This window comes from Mobula hypostoma, chromosome 6 (assembly GCF_963921235.1).
Source record: "Mobula hypostoma chromosome 6, sMobHyp1.1, whole genome shotgun sequence".
In the NCBI taxonomy this organism is placed as follows: domain Eukaryota; kingdom Metazoa; phylum Chordata; class Chondrichthyes; order Myliobatiformes; family Myliobatidae; genus Mobula; species Mobula hypostoma.
This window is the reverse complement of record NC_086102.1, coordinates 161,525,186-161,544,334: the sequence shown is the minus strand read 5'-3', so window position 1 is coordinate 161,544,334 and position 19,149 is coordinate 161,525,186. Positions and strand designations below refer to the sequence as shown.

Below are 19,149 nucleotides of genomic sequence, written 5' to 3'. Positions count from 1 at the left end.
TACGTTTCTGCACTTTCCTCATATAAAATGGATTCATCAACTGCGACAGTTTCTTCAGTTAAAACGTTCTCATCAGTATCAACAACCTCCTCAGCTAAAATGGTGCCATCAACCTGATCAGTTCTTTCATATGGAATCTCCTCATCAGACTCAATAATCTCCTCATCATAAATCATTTTTTCAATTTCCATCCTCTCTTCAGGTAAAGTCTTCTTGAAAGCTTCAGAGAGTTTGAAGAAAGAAGTTTCATAATTTTAGTTCAAGGTTTAAAAATAAAGATAAAAGAATAAACCAAACAAACCTTACCACATAAAATGAAGTGACACTTTCACAAAAATGGACATAAAAAATACAAAATTGCCACAAGACGAAAAAGGTGACATTAAAAAAGAAATGTAGAAGATCATGATGAAAAGGGTTACAGCACTAGAAACAGAAGACTCTGGTTACTGGATGACATCTATGGCACATTGAGGTTATCATCAGTAATACATGTGGTAAGATAATGCAGATGAAGAAATTGTTACTTTAGTACCTTTTACTGCAACAACCTTGGTTTCTGCAAGGGTGATTGGAGCAACTTTTTCAGGCATTGGTTTTCTGGCAACTTCAGACACTTTAGAGACATTATGAGAATTGTTGTAAGCTTCATTTAAACATATTTTAACAGCAAAACATATTAGTAAGAATACATATTATCTTAAGAAATTTTACAGGATTTACAAATCGGGCCTTTGGCTCAACAGCTCTTTTCTGATGCTTATACACAAAAAGCCTCTTCCTTCCTTATCTAATTCCATGTGCTTATCTATTAATTTCTTTCTCCCTTAAATACTTAAATATCTATCCATAGGTTACTCATTTTCTTTTCTTTTGTAATATCCTTCCCAGTAGTTGGAACCTCTTAGTTCTACTTTGTTTCCCCTAATTCTCCTTTGAAAAGTTGATACCTCCTTTTGTAGTGGAATTATGCTCTGTATTCCAAAGGAGAGTCTATCAAAGTTTTTATATAGTTTAACAATACCTATCAGTTCTTCAATATGATTTTATTGAAATTTAAAAAATGCACTTGTTTGCGAAAGAGTACTTTTTTATTTGCATGATTCCTTCAGTTGTTTATAGCCTACGCTTGGGAAATGACCACATAAACTCTCAAGGCTCCACCACTTCTGATCACTTTCAAAAGCCGATTTTACAACCATCTGTTTGCTTAAAACTATTATTTATGGGTCACTGTCTATTTTTAATCAGATTTGAAATGTAGCTATGTCTTATTTTACTAATGTCTGATATTGCTCAAGCCTATATCTCAAATTTTGCACATATATTACAATGCACAAAGATGTTTTTCAATGCACAACACTAAAACAGTAATGAACAGGGTAAGACATAACACACATAATTGCAAGTATTACAGATAACATCAAATCTATAGCCCAGCATAGCACTGGTACCACTAAAAGAAATAAAAGAATATTGACCAAAAGTGTGAAGATCCTGGGTAGATCACTAAGAGATTACTCTCCTCAAGAAGTAAGTTGTTCTCCGTATTTGAACTGTTTCTCAATCTAAATTCTGTCAGAAATATGAGGTAAAAAATTCTCCAGGATAATAGTTAATCCAATTCATACCAGACTATGTTGACAGAATAAGGTTGTTGTAATTCTATGTCCAATTGAAAATTTTGCCGATATTGAATTATCATATCTTGAATTATGTTACAGAATACTAGGCAAAATTTCAATCTCCACTGCTTGCGCTATAATAGAGATTGCTCATTTAATTGTATCTCAAAACGTGACTCCACTGAAGTCAATGGAACTGAATTTCATAATTGAAATACATGACACACCTGAATAAATTTCTACCCCATTTCATTCTCAACCCCACAATCAGAAAATTACACAAAATGACAAATATACAAAACAAACAATTAGCACAATATATATAAAAGCTGCTTTTCAACTATTGTTAAATCTTACACTAAGTAAGATCAAGATATAAAGGGTTACGGGGAGGGGGGAGGCAAGAGATTGGGTTGAGAGGAAAACTAGATCAGCGATAATGAAATGGCGGAGAACACTCAATGTGCCAAATGGCCTAAATCTGCTCCTATATCCTATGGTTTTAAAACATATTGTGATTCATTAAAATATGTTAAAGAAAACCTCGTTAATATTAAGCCTTAAGTAAAATTGATAAACCTAAAGGTTAAATGAATAATTAGCAAACATCAGAAAAATAACTTTAGAAATAACCTTTTTTAAATAAGATGGTTTAGCACACTGTGATAATGTATCATATTCCATATTTTTGTTAAATAACACATTGCAGAATGATAGTTTACTCTTGTGAATCTAACCAAATTTCACTACATTTCTGAAAAATGCCAGACCAGGTCACCGGAATACTAAAAGGCTGAGGAAAAATATCATAATTGGCCCTGCATTAATTCCTGTTTGCAGACTTTTATCACCTTCTTTATAGAAATGTTTCTGTGTTGAATATTTTTTGTAACTAATGCTTCATTACATACAATCTTTTGTAGCTCTTACTATCATTATGATCTTTTATTGTTTTTGTATCTTTCCCTGTTACTGCCAGTATCTGCCAATTTTATTTTTCTTTACTTCTTCTTTTATATTTATGTTATTTTTATGTCCTTTAGAAACCTGTTCCTGGCTTTTTATTGGCAGGTACAACTCTTGCTGCTATAACGTTACACTCAGACCCTGCTTAACGCTGAGGATGTGTTCCTTGGAAATGGAACACAATGTAAATCAGTGCTATGTGGGGTCATTATAACATTATGTAAATAGACATGTGTGCCTGATTTTAAAAAATCAAACCCGAAATAGCTACACACTGACTTCGTTTCTTTGCGGGAATGGGACCCGCTCTCAGAGTGCCATAACTGGCCGTTGTTCAGCACGCCAAGGGTTCGGCCTGAGAGTCCAGCTCAAATTTGGAAGTCTAAGATCTCGGGGCTCTGGAGACGGGCGGATCGAGGGTCGGTGTCATAACAGGAGACCCATGTGTCGTCATGGGAGTCAGGATATCTGCTGTGGCCCTGAAGACCCAAGATCTTTGCGATCTTTGGGCACAGAGCTTGGAAAAAGTGACGCAACAGACTTTTAACATCATAAACCAGTGAGTTGTTTGTTAGGTCTCCCTGCTCACTGGTGAAAAACGGAGACACCTTTTTCTCCCTTATTAGGGAGAGAGAGAATCTGTGGTATGTTATATGCCGGATGAAACGCAAAGTTTTTAGGGTAAGTCTGTGTCTTTGATATTGCTTTGCTCACGCTGTGTGCTCGGTGGTGGTACTGATGCTTGCTTTTTTTTGCTGGTGGGGGGAAGCAGGGATTGTTAGTCACTGCTGCTTACACGCAGGAGGGAGGGGGGCTGGGGGGGACTTTGTGGTTCTTATGTTTATCTGTCATTCATTCTTTGGGGCACTTCTCTGTTTTCATGGATGCTTGCGAAGAAAAAGCATTTCAGGATGTATATATTATACATTTCTCTGACATTAAATTGGACCTTTGAAAATATGATATATTATTTTATGTATACACAGTAATTCATGGAATAACAAACAGGCAAATAGGCCTAACCTTTACTTGAGTGGAGCAACAACACATCTGCAGCAGCAGCAGCAGTGGAGGAAGTGGGTGGTGGTTACATCTCAGGGGAGGACCAAGCGGTGGGTCCTCCTCTAACTTTGGCTTCTTCCTGAAGTAGGAGTCAAAATTTGACTGCCTTTGCTTAAGCTTCCTCTCATGAAGCGGTCCTCAGTAACAGGAAATCATGTCAAGAACACCTCTTATTGCTTCTCTCCCTATCAGGTTGTTTATTGATGAACTGGTCCATGATTTGTGTGATCGTGGTGATACTAGTGCTGAGGAATTTAGTGGTGAGGTTTCTTGCTGGTGTTTCTTCTTCCCTGCCCGTGTCCTCAGATTCACCCAGGATGCATTGCTCTGCCAATTCTCAAATCTTTTTGTTATTAAGGCTCTCACCATGAGAATTCAGTAACTCTTCAACATTGCCATCATTAACATCCTCTAATCCTGCTTCACTGGCCAGTTTAACAATGTTTTAGATGCAAACAACAGGAATTCTGCAGATGCTGGAAATTCAAGCAACATACATCAAAGTTGCTGGTGAACGCAGCAGGCCAGGCAGCATCTATAGGAAGAGGCGCAGTCGACGTTTCAGGCCGAGACCCTTCGTCAGGACTAACTGAAGGAAGAGTGAGTAAGGTTTTAGATGACTGATTCCGCTTGAAATCTAAGGCTTTGTTGCATCCTTCTAGCCATAGGTCCTTCACACTCTGTTCATGCAGTTTTAAGTTACTTCATCCCGGGCTGCTTTGAAATCGTCTACAGGTTTCATTACATTGTACTTTTACCAAAGTTGCCTGATGGATTGTTTGTGTTGACATTTTGTTTCCTCTACAAGTTGCTTGAATACATGATGAAGGTAGTAGGCTTTAAAATTTGATATTATGCCTTGATCATTTGGCCTGAGTAATAAAGTGGTGTTGTGTGGAAGGTAAACCACTTTTATAGGAATGCTTTTACCTTATCTGCATTTTTTATAATTGTTTTGATCGTCAATGTAGCCAATTTCAAAGAGGAGCCAACATCACCAGCTTTCAAACACTCTATCACTTACAGTTTTACATCCATGCTAATGCTTTTCCTAAACGTCTTAGATGTACTACCCTCACTGGAAGTTGCCGGCCATTATCCAGACATTATGGATGAAAAAATGTTCAGCAATTTGCAACTGTTTATTCTGCTAGTTAAGGCAAATATTCAAACTTGATGGAAATTTATACAGCTAGTCACTTGATTACATTAATTGAACCCTAATTGGATTTTCATTTCAGGCTAGAGCAGGAAACATTTTCAGCCTATTGATTGCAGACTATAAAATAAATCTCAAAAAACAAGAAGAAAATTCTCCTTTGGAGAATCTACCCACCCTACTCAAATGCCTGTAGATTAAAATTGATCTGCTATTCTGTTACTGTTGCACTATTATGATAGTTAATATAACGGGGTTATTGGGCAACTGCAGGGATGCATTTTTCAAATTCTAATTTTTGGAATACATTTAAATTGCTGAAGAGAATAGCTCTGCTTATATTTAAGCACAAAGCTGTCTTTTGGAGAGATATCTACTAAGTCAGTATAAACTAGATTAAAGAACAAAGTACTCTATATGCTGGCAGCTGGAAATAAAAGCAAGAGTATACTCAGGAAGTCAGGCATCATGCAGATGCTGTCCTATCTGGTAAATATTTTCAGCAATATCTGACTTTCATATGAGATTTGCATATCTGTAAGATCTTACTTTTGTATATTTCATTATTAAAAATGATGAATGATTATTAGCTTAACATGATTACAGATTAACTTCATTCTTGATAAATATTTGTTTGTTAGGGCTTTATATTCAAATGTATTTCTTGTGCTCAAATTAATTAGAAGTTACAAATTTACTCTAATATCAAAGTAAGGTCATCAAAAATATACTCTGAAAAAATTGTGAAAGCAGCCATTATATCGTTTGAGACAAGGGTAATAAAAAGTATTGAGACAACAAAGGAAATAGCATTTGCACAACATTACTGACATATAAACAAAAGTATCTTACAAACCAGCCAAGCACTGGTAGAGTTCAAAGAGAAAGAAGAGTGTTTATATCAGCACATTTATGTGCTAGTAATCTGTACCTTTTCTATCCTCCTCTTGAATGGACACAACTGTTTTTGAAACAGTGATAAGTGCAGGTTCAGCCTTCTTGACAACTTCAGGTACTTCAAATTTTATTTTAAATGAATTTTCACATTGAGAATTCAGTAAGAAAAATAGAAGCAGTCACACAAAGAACAGACAACAGAATAAACAAACAGAGGAGAAAAAAGAAAATGCTTAGTACGACCTGAAAAGTTGACTTCGAAATATGAGGGTGCATGACAAACATTTATATTCAGAGGTGGTTTTAAAATTTGAAAAAAAAGCTATGAGCTTATATTCAAAGGTCATCTGTTAGTTTCTACTCCATCTCTTAAGAGGTTCTATTTTATTGGATGATTGATAAAAAGAGAAAAAGGCATTTATTTTGAGAATTAACATCTTATCAACTGAAAGTGCTGCAGGTTCATCTTGTAATTGATGAAACTTAAATTTACATTTTTGCACTAAATGTTAATAACACAGTATTTATTTATTTATTTGTTATCAACTTCACATCGCACAAATGAATTACAGAGATTCAGCATAGCTTTGCAAATGACTCACCACAATTCTTTTAGCTTCATGAATTAATTATCTCATAAATTCATTTTTTATGAAGTGATAAATGTGTGCTTTTGTCTATTATTATTTTCTGTTAATCCATTATATTTTATGAAGGAGGAAAATATTTCACTAGGTTAAAATAACTTAAAAAGTTTTGGTTGGAGGTCATGATTACTTTTTGTATTAATAAAAATCTCCTCACACAAGCTCTGAACAAGGTTAAACTCTAGAAACCACTTGGTTGAACTAGCAGTCTTCAAAATAGTACTGCCCACTCCTTATTAGCAGGATCAAGGTGGAGAGGGTCAGCAACTTTTGAATTCCTCAGCATTATCATTTCAGAGGATCTGTCCTCAGTCCAGCATGTAAGTGTCTTTACACAGAAGTCACAGAAGCACCCCCATTTTCTTAGAAGGTTGCAAAGATTTGGCATGTCATCTAAAACTATGGCAAACTTTTGTAGATGCATGGTAGAAACTATATTCAATGGTTGCATCATGGCTAGGTATGAAAACACCAATGCCCTTGAACAGAAAATCCTACAAACAGTAGTGGATACAGCCCAGTCCATCACCGCTAAAGCCCCATTGAGCACATCTACAGGAAAGCAGCATCCACCATCAGGGACCTCACCAACCAAACTATGCTCTCTTCTTGTTACTGCCATCAGGAAGGAGGTACAGGAACCTCAGAACCCACACCACGAGGTTCAGGAATAGTTATTACCCCTCAACCATCAAATGCACTCACCTAAACACTGAACTGTTCCCACAACCTACGGACTCACCTTCAAGGACTCTTCATCTCATGTTCTCAATATTTATTTTTTTTATTATTATTATTTTGTCTTTTTTTTACTTTTTGTATTTCAACAGTTTACAGTCTTTTTGTGTGTGTTTTTTCATTGATTCTGTTGTGTTTCTTTCTATTTACTGTGAATGCACACAAGGAAATGAACCTCAGAGTAGCATATAGTGACATATACAGTTAAGTACTTGAGTAATAAATTTACTTTTATCTTATTTGTGTTTTATACTGATAGTTAATAACAGATCATGTCCTGAAATTATTGAAGACTCGGTCATTGACAACAATGACCAATCTGAGGGAATTTCATTTGTTTATCATTGTTAGCAAAAGTAATAATTGGCTCATGGAACTCACATAGAAGTTGCTGATGAACGCAGCATCTGCAGATTTCCTCACGTTTGCGTTTTTAAATTAGTACATGGAACACTCTTAACCTTTATTTACTACAGAGTCTACAACCTATCTGAAGATTTGTTAGATCCTCGACTGTACAACTGATTTTATAGCAAAAATAACCGATAGTCATAAAATATTAACACATGCATTTAAAATTAGAAAAAGCTACCTACTTTTTTCTGGAATGACCTCCTTCTTTGGTTTCAATGGTTCAGGAGCTGGCTTCTTAGGAACTTCTGGTACTTTAAGAATTATAATTTTAAGATTAAATACAAGTTGTAACAAAATGTAAAATATAACAAGTTAAAACAGTACAAGCTTATGTGACAGAGAAATTAGGCATCCAACAATAACGTGGTGGATGAAAACTTGGCTAACCACAGGTAAGCAGAACATGGAACATTATTACTTTGCAAACAATAATATTTATAGCTCTTCTCTTAAAACAGAAGAAAACATGGTAATACTTAGCAAGTCAGGCAATATCTGTGAATAGAGAAACAGACGAACTTTCATCAAGATCAATGAAATGAAATTGCACCAATTCTGATACAGGTTCATCAGCCTGAACCATCAAAATGTTTTTGTTATCTCTACAAATGCTGCTAGAAGCTGCTGAGGTTTGCAGTATTTCACAGATGCAACAGATTCTGTAGAGGCTGAAAATCTTGAGCACAAACACAAAATGCTGGAGGAACTCAGCAAATCAGGGAACATAAACAGTCGATGTTTCGGGCCGAGACCCTTAATCAGGGCAAAAACAGAACTGAGCCGAAGCCAGAATAAGAAAGTAGGTCACAGGGAAGGAGTACAAGCTGGCATGTGATATGTGAGACCAGGTGAGGGGATGGGTAGGTGGGTGGTGCAGGTTTTCAAGTAACAATGACATTTACTTCCCTGCTGAATCTCCAGCCATCATAAAAATTGGTTACATCCTTCATTATGCATAGTGTTTATAACAACAGAATAAAGAATTAAAAACTATACGGCACTTATTTCACACAAATAATTTTTTCATTTAAATCCACAAAAACCTATCTACCTTTTTCTGGAGTGACCTCTTTCTTTGGTTTCAATGGTTCTGGAACTGGCTTCTTAGGAACTTCAGGCACTTCGAGAAATATCACAATTTTATGATTAAGTACAACTGTCATAATCAAAAGTACCAAAGTAACAAGCTAAAATAGCACAAATATATGTGACAGAGATCATTGTTAATTTCTCTTCTACTACAAATACACTGGAGGAGAACAGGCTTGTAGAATAGTTTACATTAGTTATCTGTCCTCATTCAACACTTGATATGCAACAGGTTACATTGGTCTAAAACTGGAAAAAGATAGGAGTACTTAGCATGTCAGGCAGCACCTCTGAAGAGAGAAAGAGTTGATCATGTAGTTCAATAACTTTTTATCAAGACCAATAAACTGAACTTTTATGAGCTCTGGTGCAAGTTCATCAACCTGAAGCACTAACACTGTTTCTCACCCCATAAATGCTGCTGGACCTGCAGAAAATTTGCAGCATTTTCTGATTTAATTTCACTTTTCAAGACTTGCAGCTTTTTTTTGCTTTCAATTCATTTTCATTTTTACTTACTGGCTTCAGGTTTTGGTAAGAGCCCAGTAACGTGTGTGATAAGAGCAACTTAGACAAGTAAGAAGTGGAAAGGAAAGTGCTGACAGAGATAGCTGGCATTCAGGACATTTTCTCAGGAGGTAGCAGGTATAAGGAAAGATGGAGCTTAACAGGAAAACTTGCTTCAAGTAAATGAAAGCAACATGGGAAAAATAATAATGATCTGTAAAGAGGTTATTATGTGAGTTCTATTTAAGATATTCATTGATCTATTCCACAAGTTATTTTCACTGCTCATTTTATTTATGTGCTTAATGATAATGTCTATTCACCTCAGTTTAACTCTTTGATTCAGTTGTTTCAGAATTTCACTCATATCACAGCTGTAACAAACACACAACTCACAACTTTGAATATATTGCCATCTATTAATTATGACAGCTGCAGTGCTGAACTATACTCCAGTATTCTTAATTCACACCACATTCTTCTTTCTTGCAAGAATTATATAAGCACAGGTGTCAGAATTAAATGCAGGACAGAAAGCATGCTTACAAGTTTTAACCTCCATGGAAAAGACAATGCTGGCGATCAAGGGAAAAGGAATCACTGCAGATACAGCCACTTCTCCATTCTCCATCCAGCAATTTCTTCATACCTACTCTTGAGTTTCAGATCTTACTTCCACATAAATCAATCTTGCTTCTATTTTCATTTCAACACCCCAGAACTGCCATATTTCCAGCCAGAAAGATGGCATAGTGATGAAGGGGCATTGTGAGTGAATTTCACTTGCATCTCCAAAATTTATACAAGGCGTCAGAAGGCAGCTGGCATTCAGCTGAATTGACTCCAGATTTCCTTGGAGAACAAACTGAAGCAGCTCTTTCCTTGGAAAGATTAGTGGCAGACTGCAAGACTGCATCATTTCAACATAAAAAGTGTCAGTCTGCACAGTCCTACAGAATAGTTTGTTTTGAAGAGGATACTGCAAGGCCCAGGACATGATGGCTCTGCTTCCTTCTTCATAACAAAAATAACTCTGACAAGATGATAATGTTGTTGGAGGATGAGGCATTCAACAATGAGTCTTGATACCTACTCAAATGAGTACTGCAAACCTATCTAGAACAGTTCAGGCTGCATAGGTTTTGCTTGGTGTTGTTTCATACCCCTTGTGGCAGGCAGACTCTAACCTAATCCTTACTTTATACCTACACACAGGATGTACAGTAAAGAGCTGTTTCAAACTATGTCTTGACTGAACAATCCTCCTCACCCATAGACACCACTTGCCTTGTTATGATAAAGAATAGAGGTAGTGAAGCAGGGGCTAAATTATTGTCACAAAATGAAGGAATTTTGACAACTGCAGGGATAAAAGGCATTCACTTAACCATAGGGATACACAAACTCGACACTGATGGAGTTCATTGATTCCAGTTCATTTAATTGGCCAAGGGTCACAAGTAGTGCAAAGGAAACTACATACAAGTGGGAGAGTCATAAATATAAGCACCTGGCAATTGTCATCAATTGCCAACAAATCAAGCTCAAGCTCAAATTTAATTGTCATTCAACCATGAATACCCATGAGCATAGCCAAATGAAAGAGTGTTACTCTGGGGCCAAGATGCAAACACACTACCAACAATCATATTTAGCACAAGGCACATATAAGATAACAGTAAAATAAAAAATATAGTCCAAGCCCTTGAGTCCATGAATGTTGCAGATGTCTGCAGTCGGACACAATATGCTTGCGTTCTGCTGAACGAACACTGGGGGCAGCACTGACTCCAGCATGGATGCCACACCACACCGCTACTGGCACTCTGGTGGAGCACACCGACTCTGATATGTCCAACTCTCCTGGGTGGCTGTAAACAGGGTCCACTGTGGTTTGAGGCCTAGTCCTGGCAATGACCAAGGTCATGCTACTTCCCTGCAGTCTGCCAATAAACCAGTGAATTGGACTAGCAGCATCCCACATTAACAATGTCCAACAGGGTCTTGCGATCACAAGAAAAATGATTAACATGATCACTCTTTGTTAAACTGCACACCCTCTTTGCTCCTCTGAAGCCTCTCTGATGTAAGCAGCAACACAACCAACAAGTCCAGCTCCTTCAGTTTTTCCCATCAATGAGCAACTTGTTGATCGTACTTTAAATTCTTAAAGTCCAGCAGGGTCTTGTGATTGTAAAAATAATAAGCTTAAAAAAGACAATAAAACCTTTGGTTGACCCCATTGAAGTCATGCAAATGAGCACACTGCCATCATACTGGAAATCTTATAATCATCCAATGGAATAATTCTGACATTTAATTTCCTACCGAGTCTCCAGCCATCAGAAAGGTTGGTTATACCCTTTATTGTGCACAGAATTTATGACAACAGGAAAAACACATACATATATCAAGATAGACAAAGATGTAGAATGGAATTATTAAAAATGGTGCTGTACTTACTTCACACAAATATGTGTAGCATTTAAATCAACAAAAGCACTTACCTTTTTCTGGAGTGACCTCCTTCTTAGGTTTCAATGGTTCCGGAGCTGGTTTCTTAGGAACTTCGGGCACTTCAAGAAATATCACAATTTTATGATTAAGTACAATTGTCATAACCAAAAGTACCCAAGTAACAAGGTAAAATTGCACAAATGTATGTGACAGAGTAATGAAATAACTCATAATTTCTCTTCTACTACAAATGCAGAGGAGGAGAAATTTACGAACCATTGAGAACAGGTTTTCATTTGTTCTCCAAGGAAATCTGTAATCTCCTCACCTGGAAGTCTGTTACTGCCTATGCCTAAGCTGTGTCTAATATGAAGGGTCTGTACAAGAACACTAGAAGACGCTGAGGTATATGGAAAATAAGCACTAATATAATGTACAGAGGTAACTGAATTATTTTTATCCAAACATTTTGGTATATGTACTTCCAGTTGGGGTTCATCTTTCTACTGACAGACTTGACAGTCGAAAGCCAAGGGAAATAGGGTTTTGACAAATGGAGTCTACAGAATCGAGTAGAAGTAGAGCTACTAGGACTTGATGTTTCAATCCCTATGGTAAGTTGGCACTCTCGATGTTAGCAGTGGGCTTGGAGTGGTGACAAGGAAGGAGGGTAGGTACGTCATCAGGGTCATCAGGTGGGCACCCTCCTGACGTTTCGTTGATAAGCCCACAACATCTCCAGAGGGCTCAACGGTGCTACCTGGCGTCCCAGATACACCACCCTCAGTTCCATACCCTCCTGTCTTCATCTTGCAGCCCAGTTGTCGTCTTTCCTTTTAATCCAAATCCAGTTGCTGCTTTCTTCTGCTGCATTTGACAAGGACTTGATTGCTTGTTGGAGGGAGTGACCTCTCACCCCATCTTCTTCGGTAGACTGGTTTTAGATGTAGCAACGAATCCCCTGAATCCCACTTCTACAGGGAAAATCTTGGTCTTCCAGCCATTCTTGGCAGCTTCAGTTGCCAGTTCAGAGTACTTAGTCTTTTTCCTCTCATAAGCTTCTTCGACACCATCTTCCCATGGTACTGTCAATTCCACAACATATGCCAGCTTGGCTGTTGTGGACCACAGGACTATGTCTGGCTGGAGTGTTGTAACCGCAATGTCTGGAGGAAATACAAGCTTTTTTTTCCAAGTCCACGTCCATTTTCCAATCCCGAGCAACCTGCAGAATGCTTACATCTTTTGATGTTATATGGTGCTTTGGAGGTTGGCCTGCTGGTACAAATCGTGTGATGTGGACATTTCCTGCCGATGTTTGTTGGAGAGCATTTGTGGTGATTCATCTCTGTTCCAAGATTGATGCCAGCTGTCTGAGAACTTGGTTATGCCGCCAAGTGTACCGCCCATGGGTGAGGCTCGTGGTGCATCCTGTTAAAATGTACCTTAGTGATCCAGGTGCTTGACAAAGAAAGCAAGTGAGGTCTTCTCCCCACCACTGGTTCGGGTTCTGGGGTGTGGGTAGGAGGTCATAAGAGGCTCTGATGACAAAACTTAGCCGATATCACTCCATCTCCCAATGTCACGCCAGCTAAGTTTCCTCTTTTCCAGGCTCTCCCAATTAGTCCATTGGCCCTGCTTGGACATTGAGACCGCCATTGCCACACGGGAGGCCGCTGTTCGAATAACGGTATCTTCAGATTCAGTAAGGGTCATGACCAACCTTGCTTTGCTGCATTTGAATTCTTCCACAAGACTTGCAATTGGTAATTCCAATTTGGCGTTCCTGTACAATCCAACAGGACTTAAGCATCGTGGAAGTCCAAGCCACTGTTTTACATGTGTGCTGATCACTTTTTCAAGCTTTTCAACCTTGCTGATAGGCATTTCATACACTGTTGAAGGACATTACTTAGATCACCTTTACACGATCACTTCCTTTTCCGTGTTACTCTGCTTCTTGTTTCACTTATCCACACTTCTGCTTTTTTGATTTCCATCCAGTAGATGGCAGACAAGAACAGATCCATCGTGATAAAAAAAATTACTGTCGAATAAGCACCTACTATTTATCAAGAATGATCAACTGAAGTCATTTTCCTAAGTTCACCCATAAATCATAATTAGCAAATGGAATAATCCTGACAATCATGTCCCCACTGAAACTCCAGCAATCATAAAGATTGGTTACACCCTTCATTGTGCAGAGTTTACAACAACAGGAATAACACATAGATATTTCAAAACTAGACAATAACATAGAATAGAATTAATAATTAAAATAATAACAAAGTTATTATTTACAGGTACTTATTTACACAAACATGTTTAGCATTTAATTTAACAAAAGTATCTACCTTTTTCTGGAGTAACCTCCTTCTTTGGTTTCAGTGGTTCAGCAGCTGGTTTCTTAGGAACTTCAGGCACTTCAAGAAATATCACAATTTTATGATTAAGTACAATTGTCATAACCAAAAATACCAAAATAACAAGATAAATTAACACAAATATATGTGACAGAGCAATGAGAAAACATAATTTCTCTTCTACTACAAATGAAAGACACTAGAAGAGGCTAAGGTATATGGGAAAAAGCAGTAATATAATGTACAGAGGTAACTAAATTATTTTCATAAAAACATATTTTAGTATATGTGCTTCCAGCTGGAATTCATCTTCCTTTCGACACACTTGACTGTTGAAAGCCAAGGGAAATGGGGCTTAGACAAATGGTGTCTACAGAGGACATTACTTAGATCACTTTTTACATTATGGTTTCCTTTTCCATTGTATTAATCAGCTTCTTCTTTCACTTTACACTTCTGCTTTTTTGATTTCCATCCAGTAGATGGCAGACAAGGACAGATGCATCGTGATAAAAAAATTACTGTCGAATGAGCACCTACTATTTGTCAAGAATGATCAACTGAAGCCACTCACTTTCTTAAATTCATTAATAAATTATAATTAGCAAATGGAATAATCCTGACAATTATGTCCCCACTGAAACTCCAACTATCATAAAGAATGGTTACACCCTTCATTGTGCATTGAGTTTAAAACAACAGGAATAACACATAAATATTTCAAACTAGATGAGGACATAGAATAGAATGAATAATTAAAAATGATAACAAAGTTATTATTTATAGATACCTATTTACACAAATATTAACAAAAGTATTAACAATTAGCATTTTAATTAACAAAAGTACCTACCTTTTTCTGGAGTGACTTCCTTCTTTGGTTTCAATGGTTCAGCAGCTGGTTTCTTAGGAACTTCAGGTTCTTCAAGAAATATCATTAAATGATCATAACCAAAGTTACCAAAATAACAAGTGTAAATAGCATGAATATATCTAAGAGAGTAGTGAAGTAACTAATAATTTTTCTTCTACTACAAATACAGTGGAAGAAGAATTGACTAACCACCGAGAACAGGTTTGTATTTATTCTCCGAGGAAATCTGTAATCTCCTCAGCCAGATACTTGCTGCCTTTCAATGCCTATGCTGTGTCCAATATGAAAGGTTTGTGCCAGAACACTAGAAGAGGCTAAGCTATATGGAAAATAAGCACTAAAATAATATACAAAGGTAACTGAATTATTTTTTATCCAAACATATTTTAGTGTATGTGCTTCCAGCTGGGGTTTACCTTTCTAATGGTAGACTTGACTGTCCAAAGTGAAGGAAAAGGGGGCTTTGGCAAATGGGTTCTACGGAAGACATTAGTTAGATCAATTTTTACGTTATTGTTTCCTTTTCCTTTTGTGTTACTCTGTTTCTTGTTTCACTTATTCATACTTCCACTTTTTGATTTTCATCCAGTAGTTTGCAGACAAGGACAGATCCATCATGGTAACACAGTTATTGTAGGATAAGTGCCTAGTATTATCAAGAATGATAAAATGAAGTGATTTTTAAAAAGTTTAGCGATAAAACTTATAATCAGCCAATGGAATTATCCTGACATTTATGTCTCCACTGAAACTCCAGTTATCTTAAAGATTGATTACACTCTTGATTGTGTATAGAGTTTATAACAACAGGAATAACACATAAATATTTCAAACTAGACAAGAACTCTTTGAGTAATTATGCAGAAAGTTTTAAGTTAATAACTCATCTCCTTCTTAGGCCACGAACTTATCAATCACCCCTGATGAGTTATTAACTTCAAACTTTCTGCATAATCACTCAAATAGTTGAACTGCATGTATCTGTAACGAGAGCTGTATAACTCATCTCCTTCTACCTTAGGCCACAAACTTATCAATCAACCCTGCTGTGGACACTCTCTGGAGGTCCAAGATCCAATGTTCCACGACCACTGGACTAAGTGTGTAAATGTAGGAGGGGACTATGTTGAAAAATAAATGTGCTAGCTTTTCTAAAATTGACTCCTTCTACCTTAGGCCACAAACTTATCAATCACCCCTCGTAAATATTTCAAACTAGACAAGAACATAGTATAGAATTAATAATTAAAATAATAACAAAGTTATTATTTTCAGGTACTTATTTACACAAATATGTTTAGCATTTTAATTAACAAAAATATCCACCTTTTTCTGGAGTGACCTCCTTCTTTGGTTTCAATGGTTCACGAGCTGGTTTCTTAGGAACTTCAGGCACTTCAAGAAATATCACAATTTTATGATTAAGTACGATTGTCATCATCAAAAGTACCAAGATAACAAGATAAAATAGCACAAATGTATGTGACAGAGTAGTGAGATTGCTGATAATTTCTCTTCTACTACAAATACAGTGGAGGAGAAACTGACCAACCACTGAGAACAGGTTTGCATTTGTTCTCCAAGGAAATCTGTAATCTCCTTAGCTGGAAGTCTGTTACTGCCTATTGCCTAAGAGGTGTCCAATATGAAAGACTGTGCAAGAACACTAGAAGAGGCTAAGGTATATGGAAAATAAACACTAATATAATATACTGAGGTAACTGAATTATTTTTAGCCAAATATTTTGGTATTTGTGCTTTCAGTTGGGGTTCATCTTTCTCCTGACAGACTTGACTGTCCAAAGCCAAGGGAAATGGGGTTTTGACAAATGGAGTCTACAGAGGACATTACTTCAATCACTTTTTACATGATCACTTCCTTTTCCATTGTGTTACTCTGCTTCTTGTTTCACTTATCCACACTTCTGCTTTTGTGATTTCCATCCAGTACAGATCCATCATGATAAAAAAAATTACTGCCGAATAAGTACCTAGTATTTATCAAGAATGATCAACTGAAGTCATTTTCCTAAGTTCACACATAAATCCAAAGTGAAGGAAAAGGGGGCTTTGACAAATGGGTTCTACAGAAGACATTAGTTAGATCAGTTTTTACATTATTGTTTCCTTTTCCTTTTGTGTTATTCTGTTTCTTGTTTCACTTATTCATACTTCCACTTTTTGATTTTCATCCAGTAGTTTGCAGACAAGGACAGATCCATCATGATAACACAGTTATTGTAGGATAAGTACCGAGTATTTGTCAAGAATGATCAAATGAAGTGATTTTCTTAAGTTTGGCAATAAATCTTAAAAGGAGCCAATGGATCTATCCTGACATTTATGTCTCCACTGAAAGCCCAGTTGTCTTAAATATTGGTTACACTCTTGATTGTGTATAGAGTTTATAACAACAGGAATAACACATAAATATTTCAAACTAGACAAGAACATAGAATAGAATTAATAATTAAAATAATAACAAAGTTATTATTTACAGGTACTTATTTACACAAGTATGTTTAGCATTTAAATCAACAAAAGCACTTACCTTTTTCTGGAGTGACCTCCTTCTTTGGTTTCAATGGTTCCGGAGCTGGTTTCTTAGGAACTTCAGGCACTTCAAGAAATATCACAATTTTATGATGAAATACAATTGTCATAACCAAAAATACCAAAATATCAAGATAAAATAGTGCAAATGTATGTGACAGGCTAATGAGATTACTGATAATTTCTCTCCTATGACAAATGCAGTGGAGGTGAAATTGACCAACCTCTGAAAACAGGTTTGCATTTGTTCTCTGAGGAAATTCATAATCTCCTCAGATAGATGTTTGCTGCCTTCCAATGCCTATGCTGTGTCCAATATGAAATGTTTGTGTAAGAACACTAGAAAAGACTAAGTTATATGGAAAATATGCACTAAAATAATATACAAAGGTAACTGAATTATTTTTTACCAAACTTATTATAGTGTATGTGCTTCCAGCTGGGATTTATCTTTCTAATGGTAGACTTGACAGTCCAAAGTGAAGGAAAAGGGAAACTTTGACAAATGGGTTCTACGGAAGACATTAGTTAGGTCAATTTTTACATTATTGTTTCCTTTTCCTTTTGTGTTACTCTGCTTCTTGTTGCACTTATTCATACTTCCACTTTTTGATTTTCATCCAGTAATTTGCAGACAAGGACAGATCCATCATGACACAGATATCGCAGGATAAATATCTAGTATTTGTCAAGATTGATGAAATGAATTTATTTTCTTAAGTTTAGCAATAATGTCAGAATTATTCTGACATTTATCTCGCCACTGAAACTCCAGCTATCTTAAATATTGGTTGCACTCTTGATTGTGTATAGAGTTTATAACAACAAGAATAACACATAAATATTTCAAACTAGACAAGAACACAGAATAGAATGAATAATTAAAAATGATCAGGTACTTAATTCACACAAATATATTTAGCATTTAAATCAACAAAAGCACTTACCTTTTTCTGGAGTGACCTCCTTCTTTGGTTTCAATGGTTCCGGAGCTGGTTTCTTAGGAACTTCAGGCACTTCAAGAAATATCAAATTTTAGGATTAATTACAACTGCCATAACCAAAAGTACCAAAGTAACAAGCTAAAATAGTACAACTACTTGTGACAGAGCAATGAGATAACTGATCATTTCTTTTCTACTACAAATATTGTGGAGGTGAAATTGACTGATCACTGATCATAGGTTTGCATTTGTTCTCTGAGGAGGTTTGTAATCTCCTCAGTTACATGTCTGCTGCTTTCCAATGCTGTGTCCAATATGAAAGACTGCAAGAACGCTCTACAGAAAACAGCACTAAGATAATATACAGAGATAACCAAATTATTTTTATAACATTATTTTAGAATATGTGCTTCCAACTGAGGGTCATTTTTTTTTGTTAAACTTGATTGTCCAAAACTAAGGAAAACGAGACTTTGACAAACAGAGACTATAGTGGATATTACTTATATCACATTTAGAATATGTCTTCATTTTCCTTTTGTGTTAATCTGCTTCTGATTTCACTTATTTATACTGCCCTCTGCAGCTAGATTCTTGACTTCCTCACTGAGAGACCAGGTTGAGAAATAACATCTTCTCAAGGATACGTGGTTAGCCCACTGCTCTACTCCTTCAGCATCCACAACCACGTGGCTAGGCACAGCTCAAATGCCATCTACAAATTTGCCGATGACACAGCTATCATTGGCAGAGTTTCAGATGGTGACAAGGAAGCATACAGGAGTGAGATAGATCAATCAGCTGGTTGAAAGGTATTGCAACAGCAACCTTGCACTTAATGTCAGTAAGAC

The 19,149-nt window shown here is 36.5% G+C and overlaps 1 protein-coding gene across 1 annotated transcript in view; it reads right to left on the bottom strand.

The window, feature by feature from the left end:
- Nucleotides 1–19,149, bottom strand: part of ttn.1 (titin, tandem duplicate 1) — a 377,466-nt gene that overhangs the window by 136,166 nt on the left and 222,151 nt on the right. Inside the window, exons 122-129 of the mRNA XM_063052084.1 lie at nucleotides 18,302–18,370; nucleotides 17,353–17,421; nucleotides 16,128–16,196; nucleotides 14,781–14,849; nucleotides 13,919–13,987; nucleotides 11,612–11,680; nucleotides 8,560–8,628; nucleotides 7,691–7,759 (exon numbers count right to left, since the gene is read on the bottom strand). Coding sequence (XP_062908154.1) covers nucleotides 7,691–7,759; nucleotides 8,560–8,628; nucleotides 11,612–11,680; nucleotides 13,919–13,987; nucleotides 14,781–14,849; nucleotides 16,128–16,196; nucleotides 17,353–17,421; nucleotides 18,302–18,370 — 552 coding nt within the window. The remainder of the gene's footprint in view (nucleotides 1–7,690; nucleotides 7,760–8,559; nucleotides 8,629–11,611; nucleotides 11,681–13,918; nucleotides 13,988–14,780; nucleotides 14,850–16,127; nucleotides 16,197–17,352; nucleotides 17,422–18,301; nucleotides 18,371–19,149) is intronic.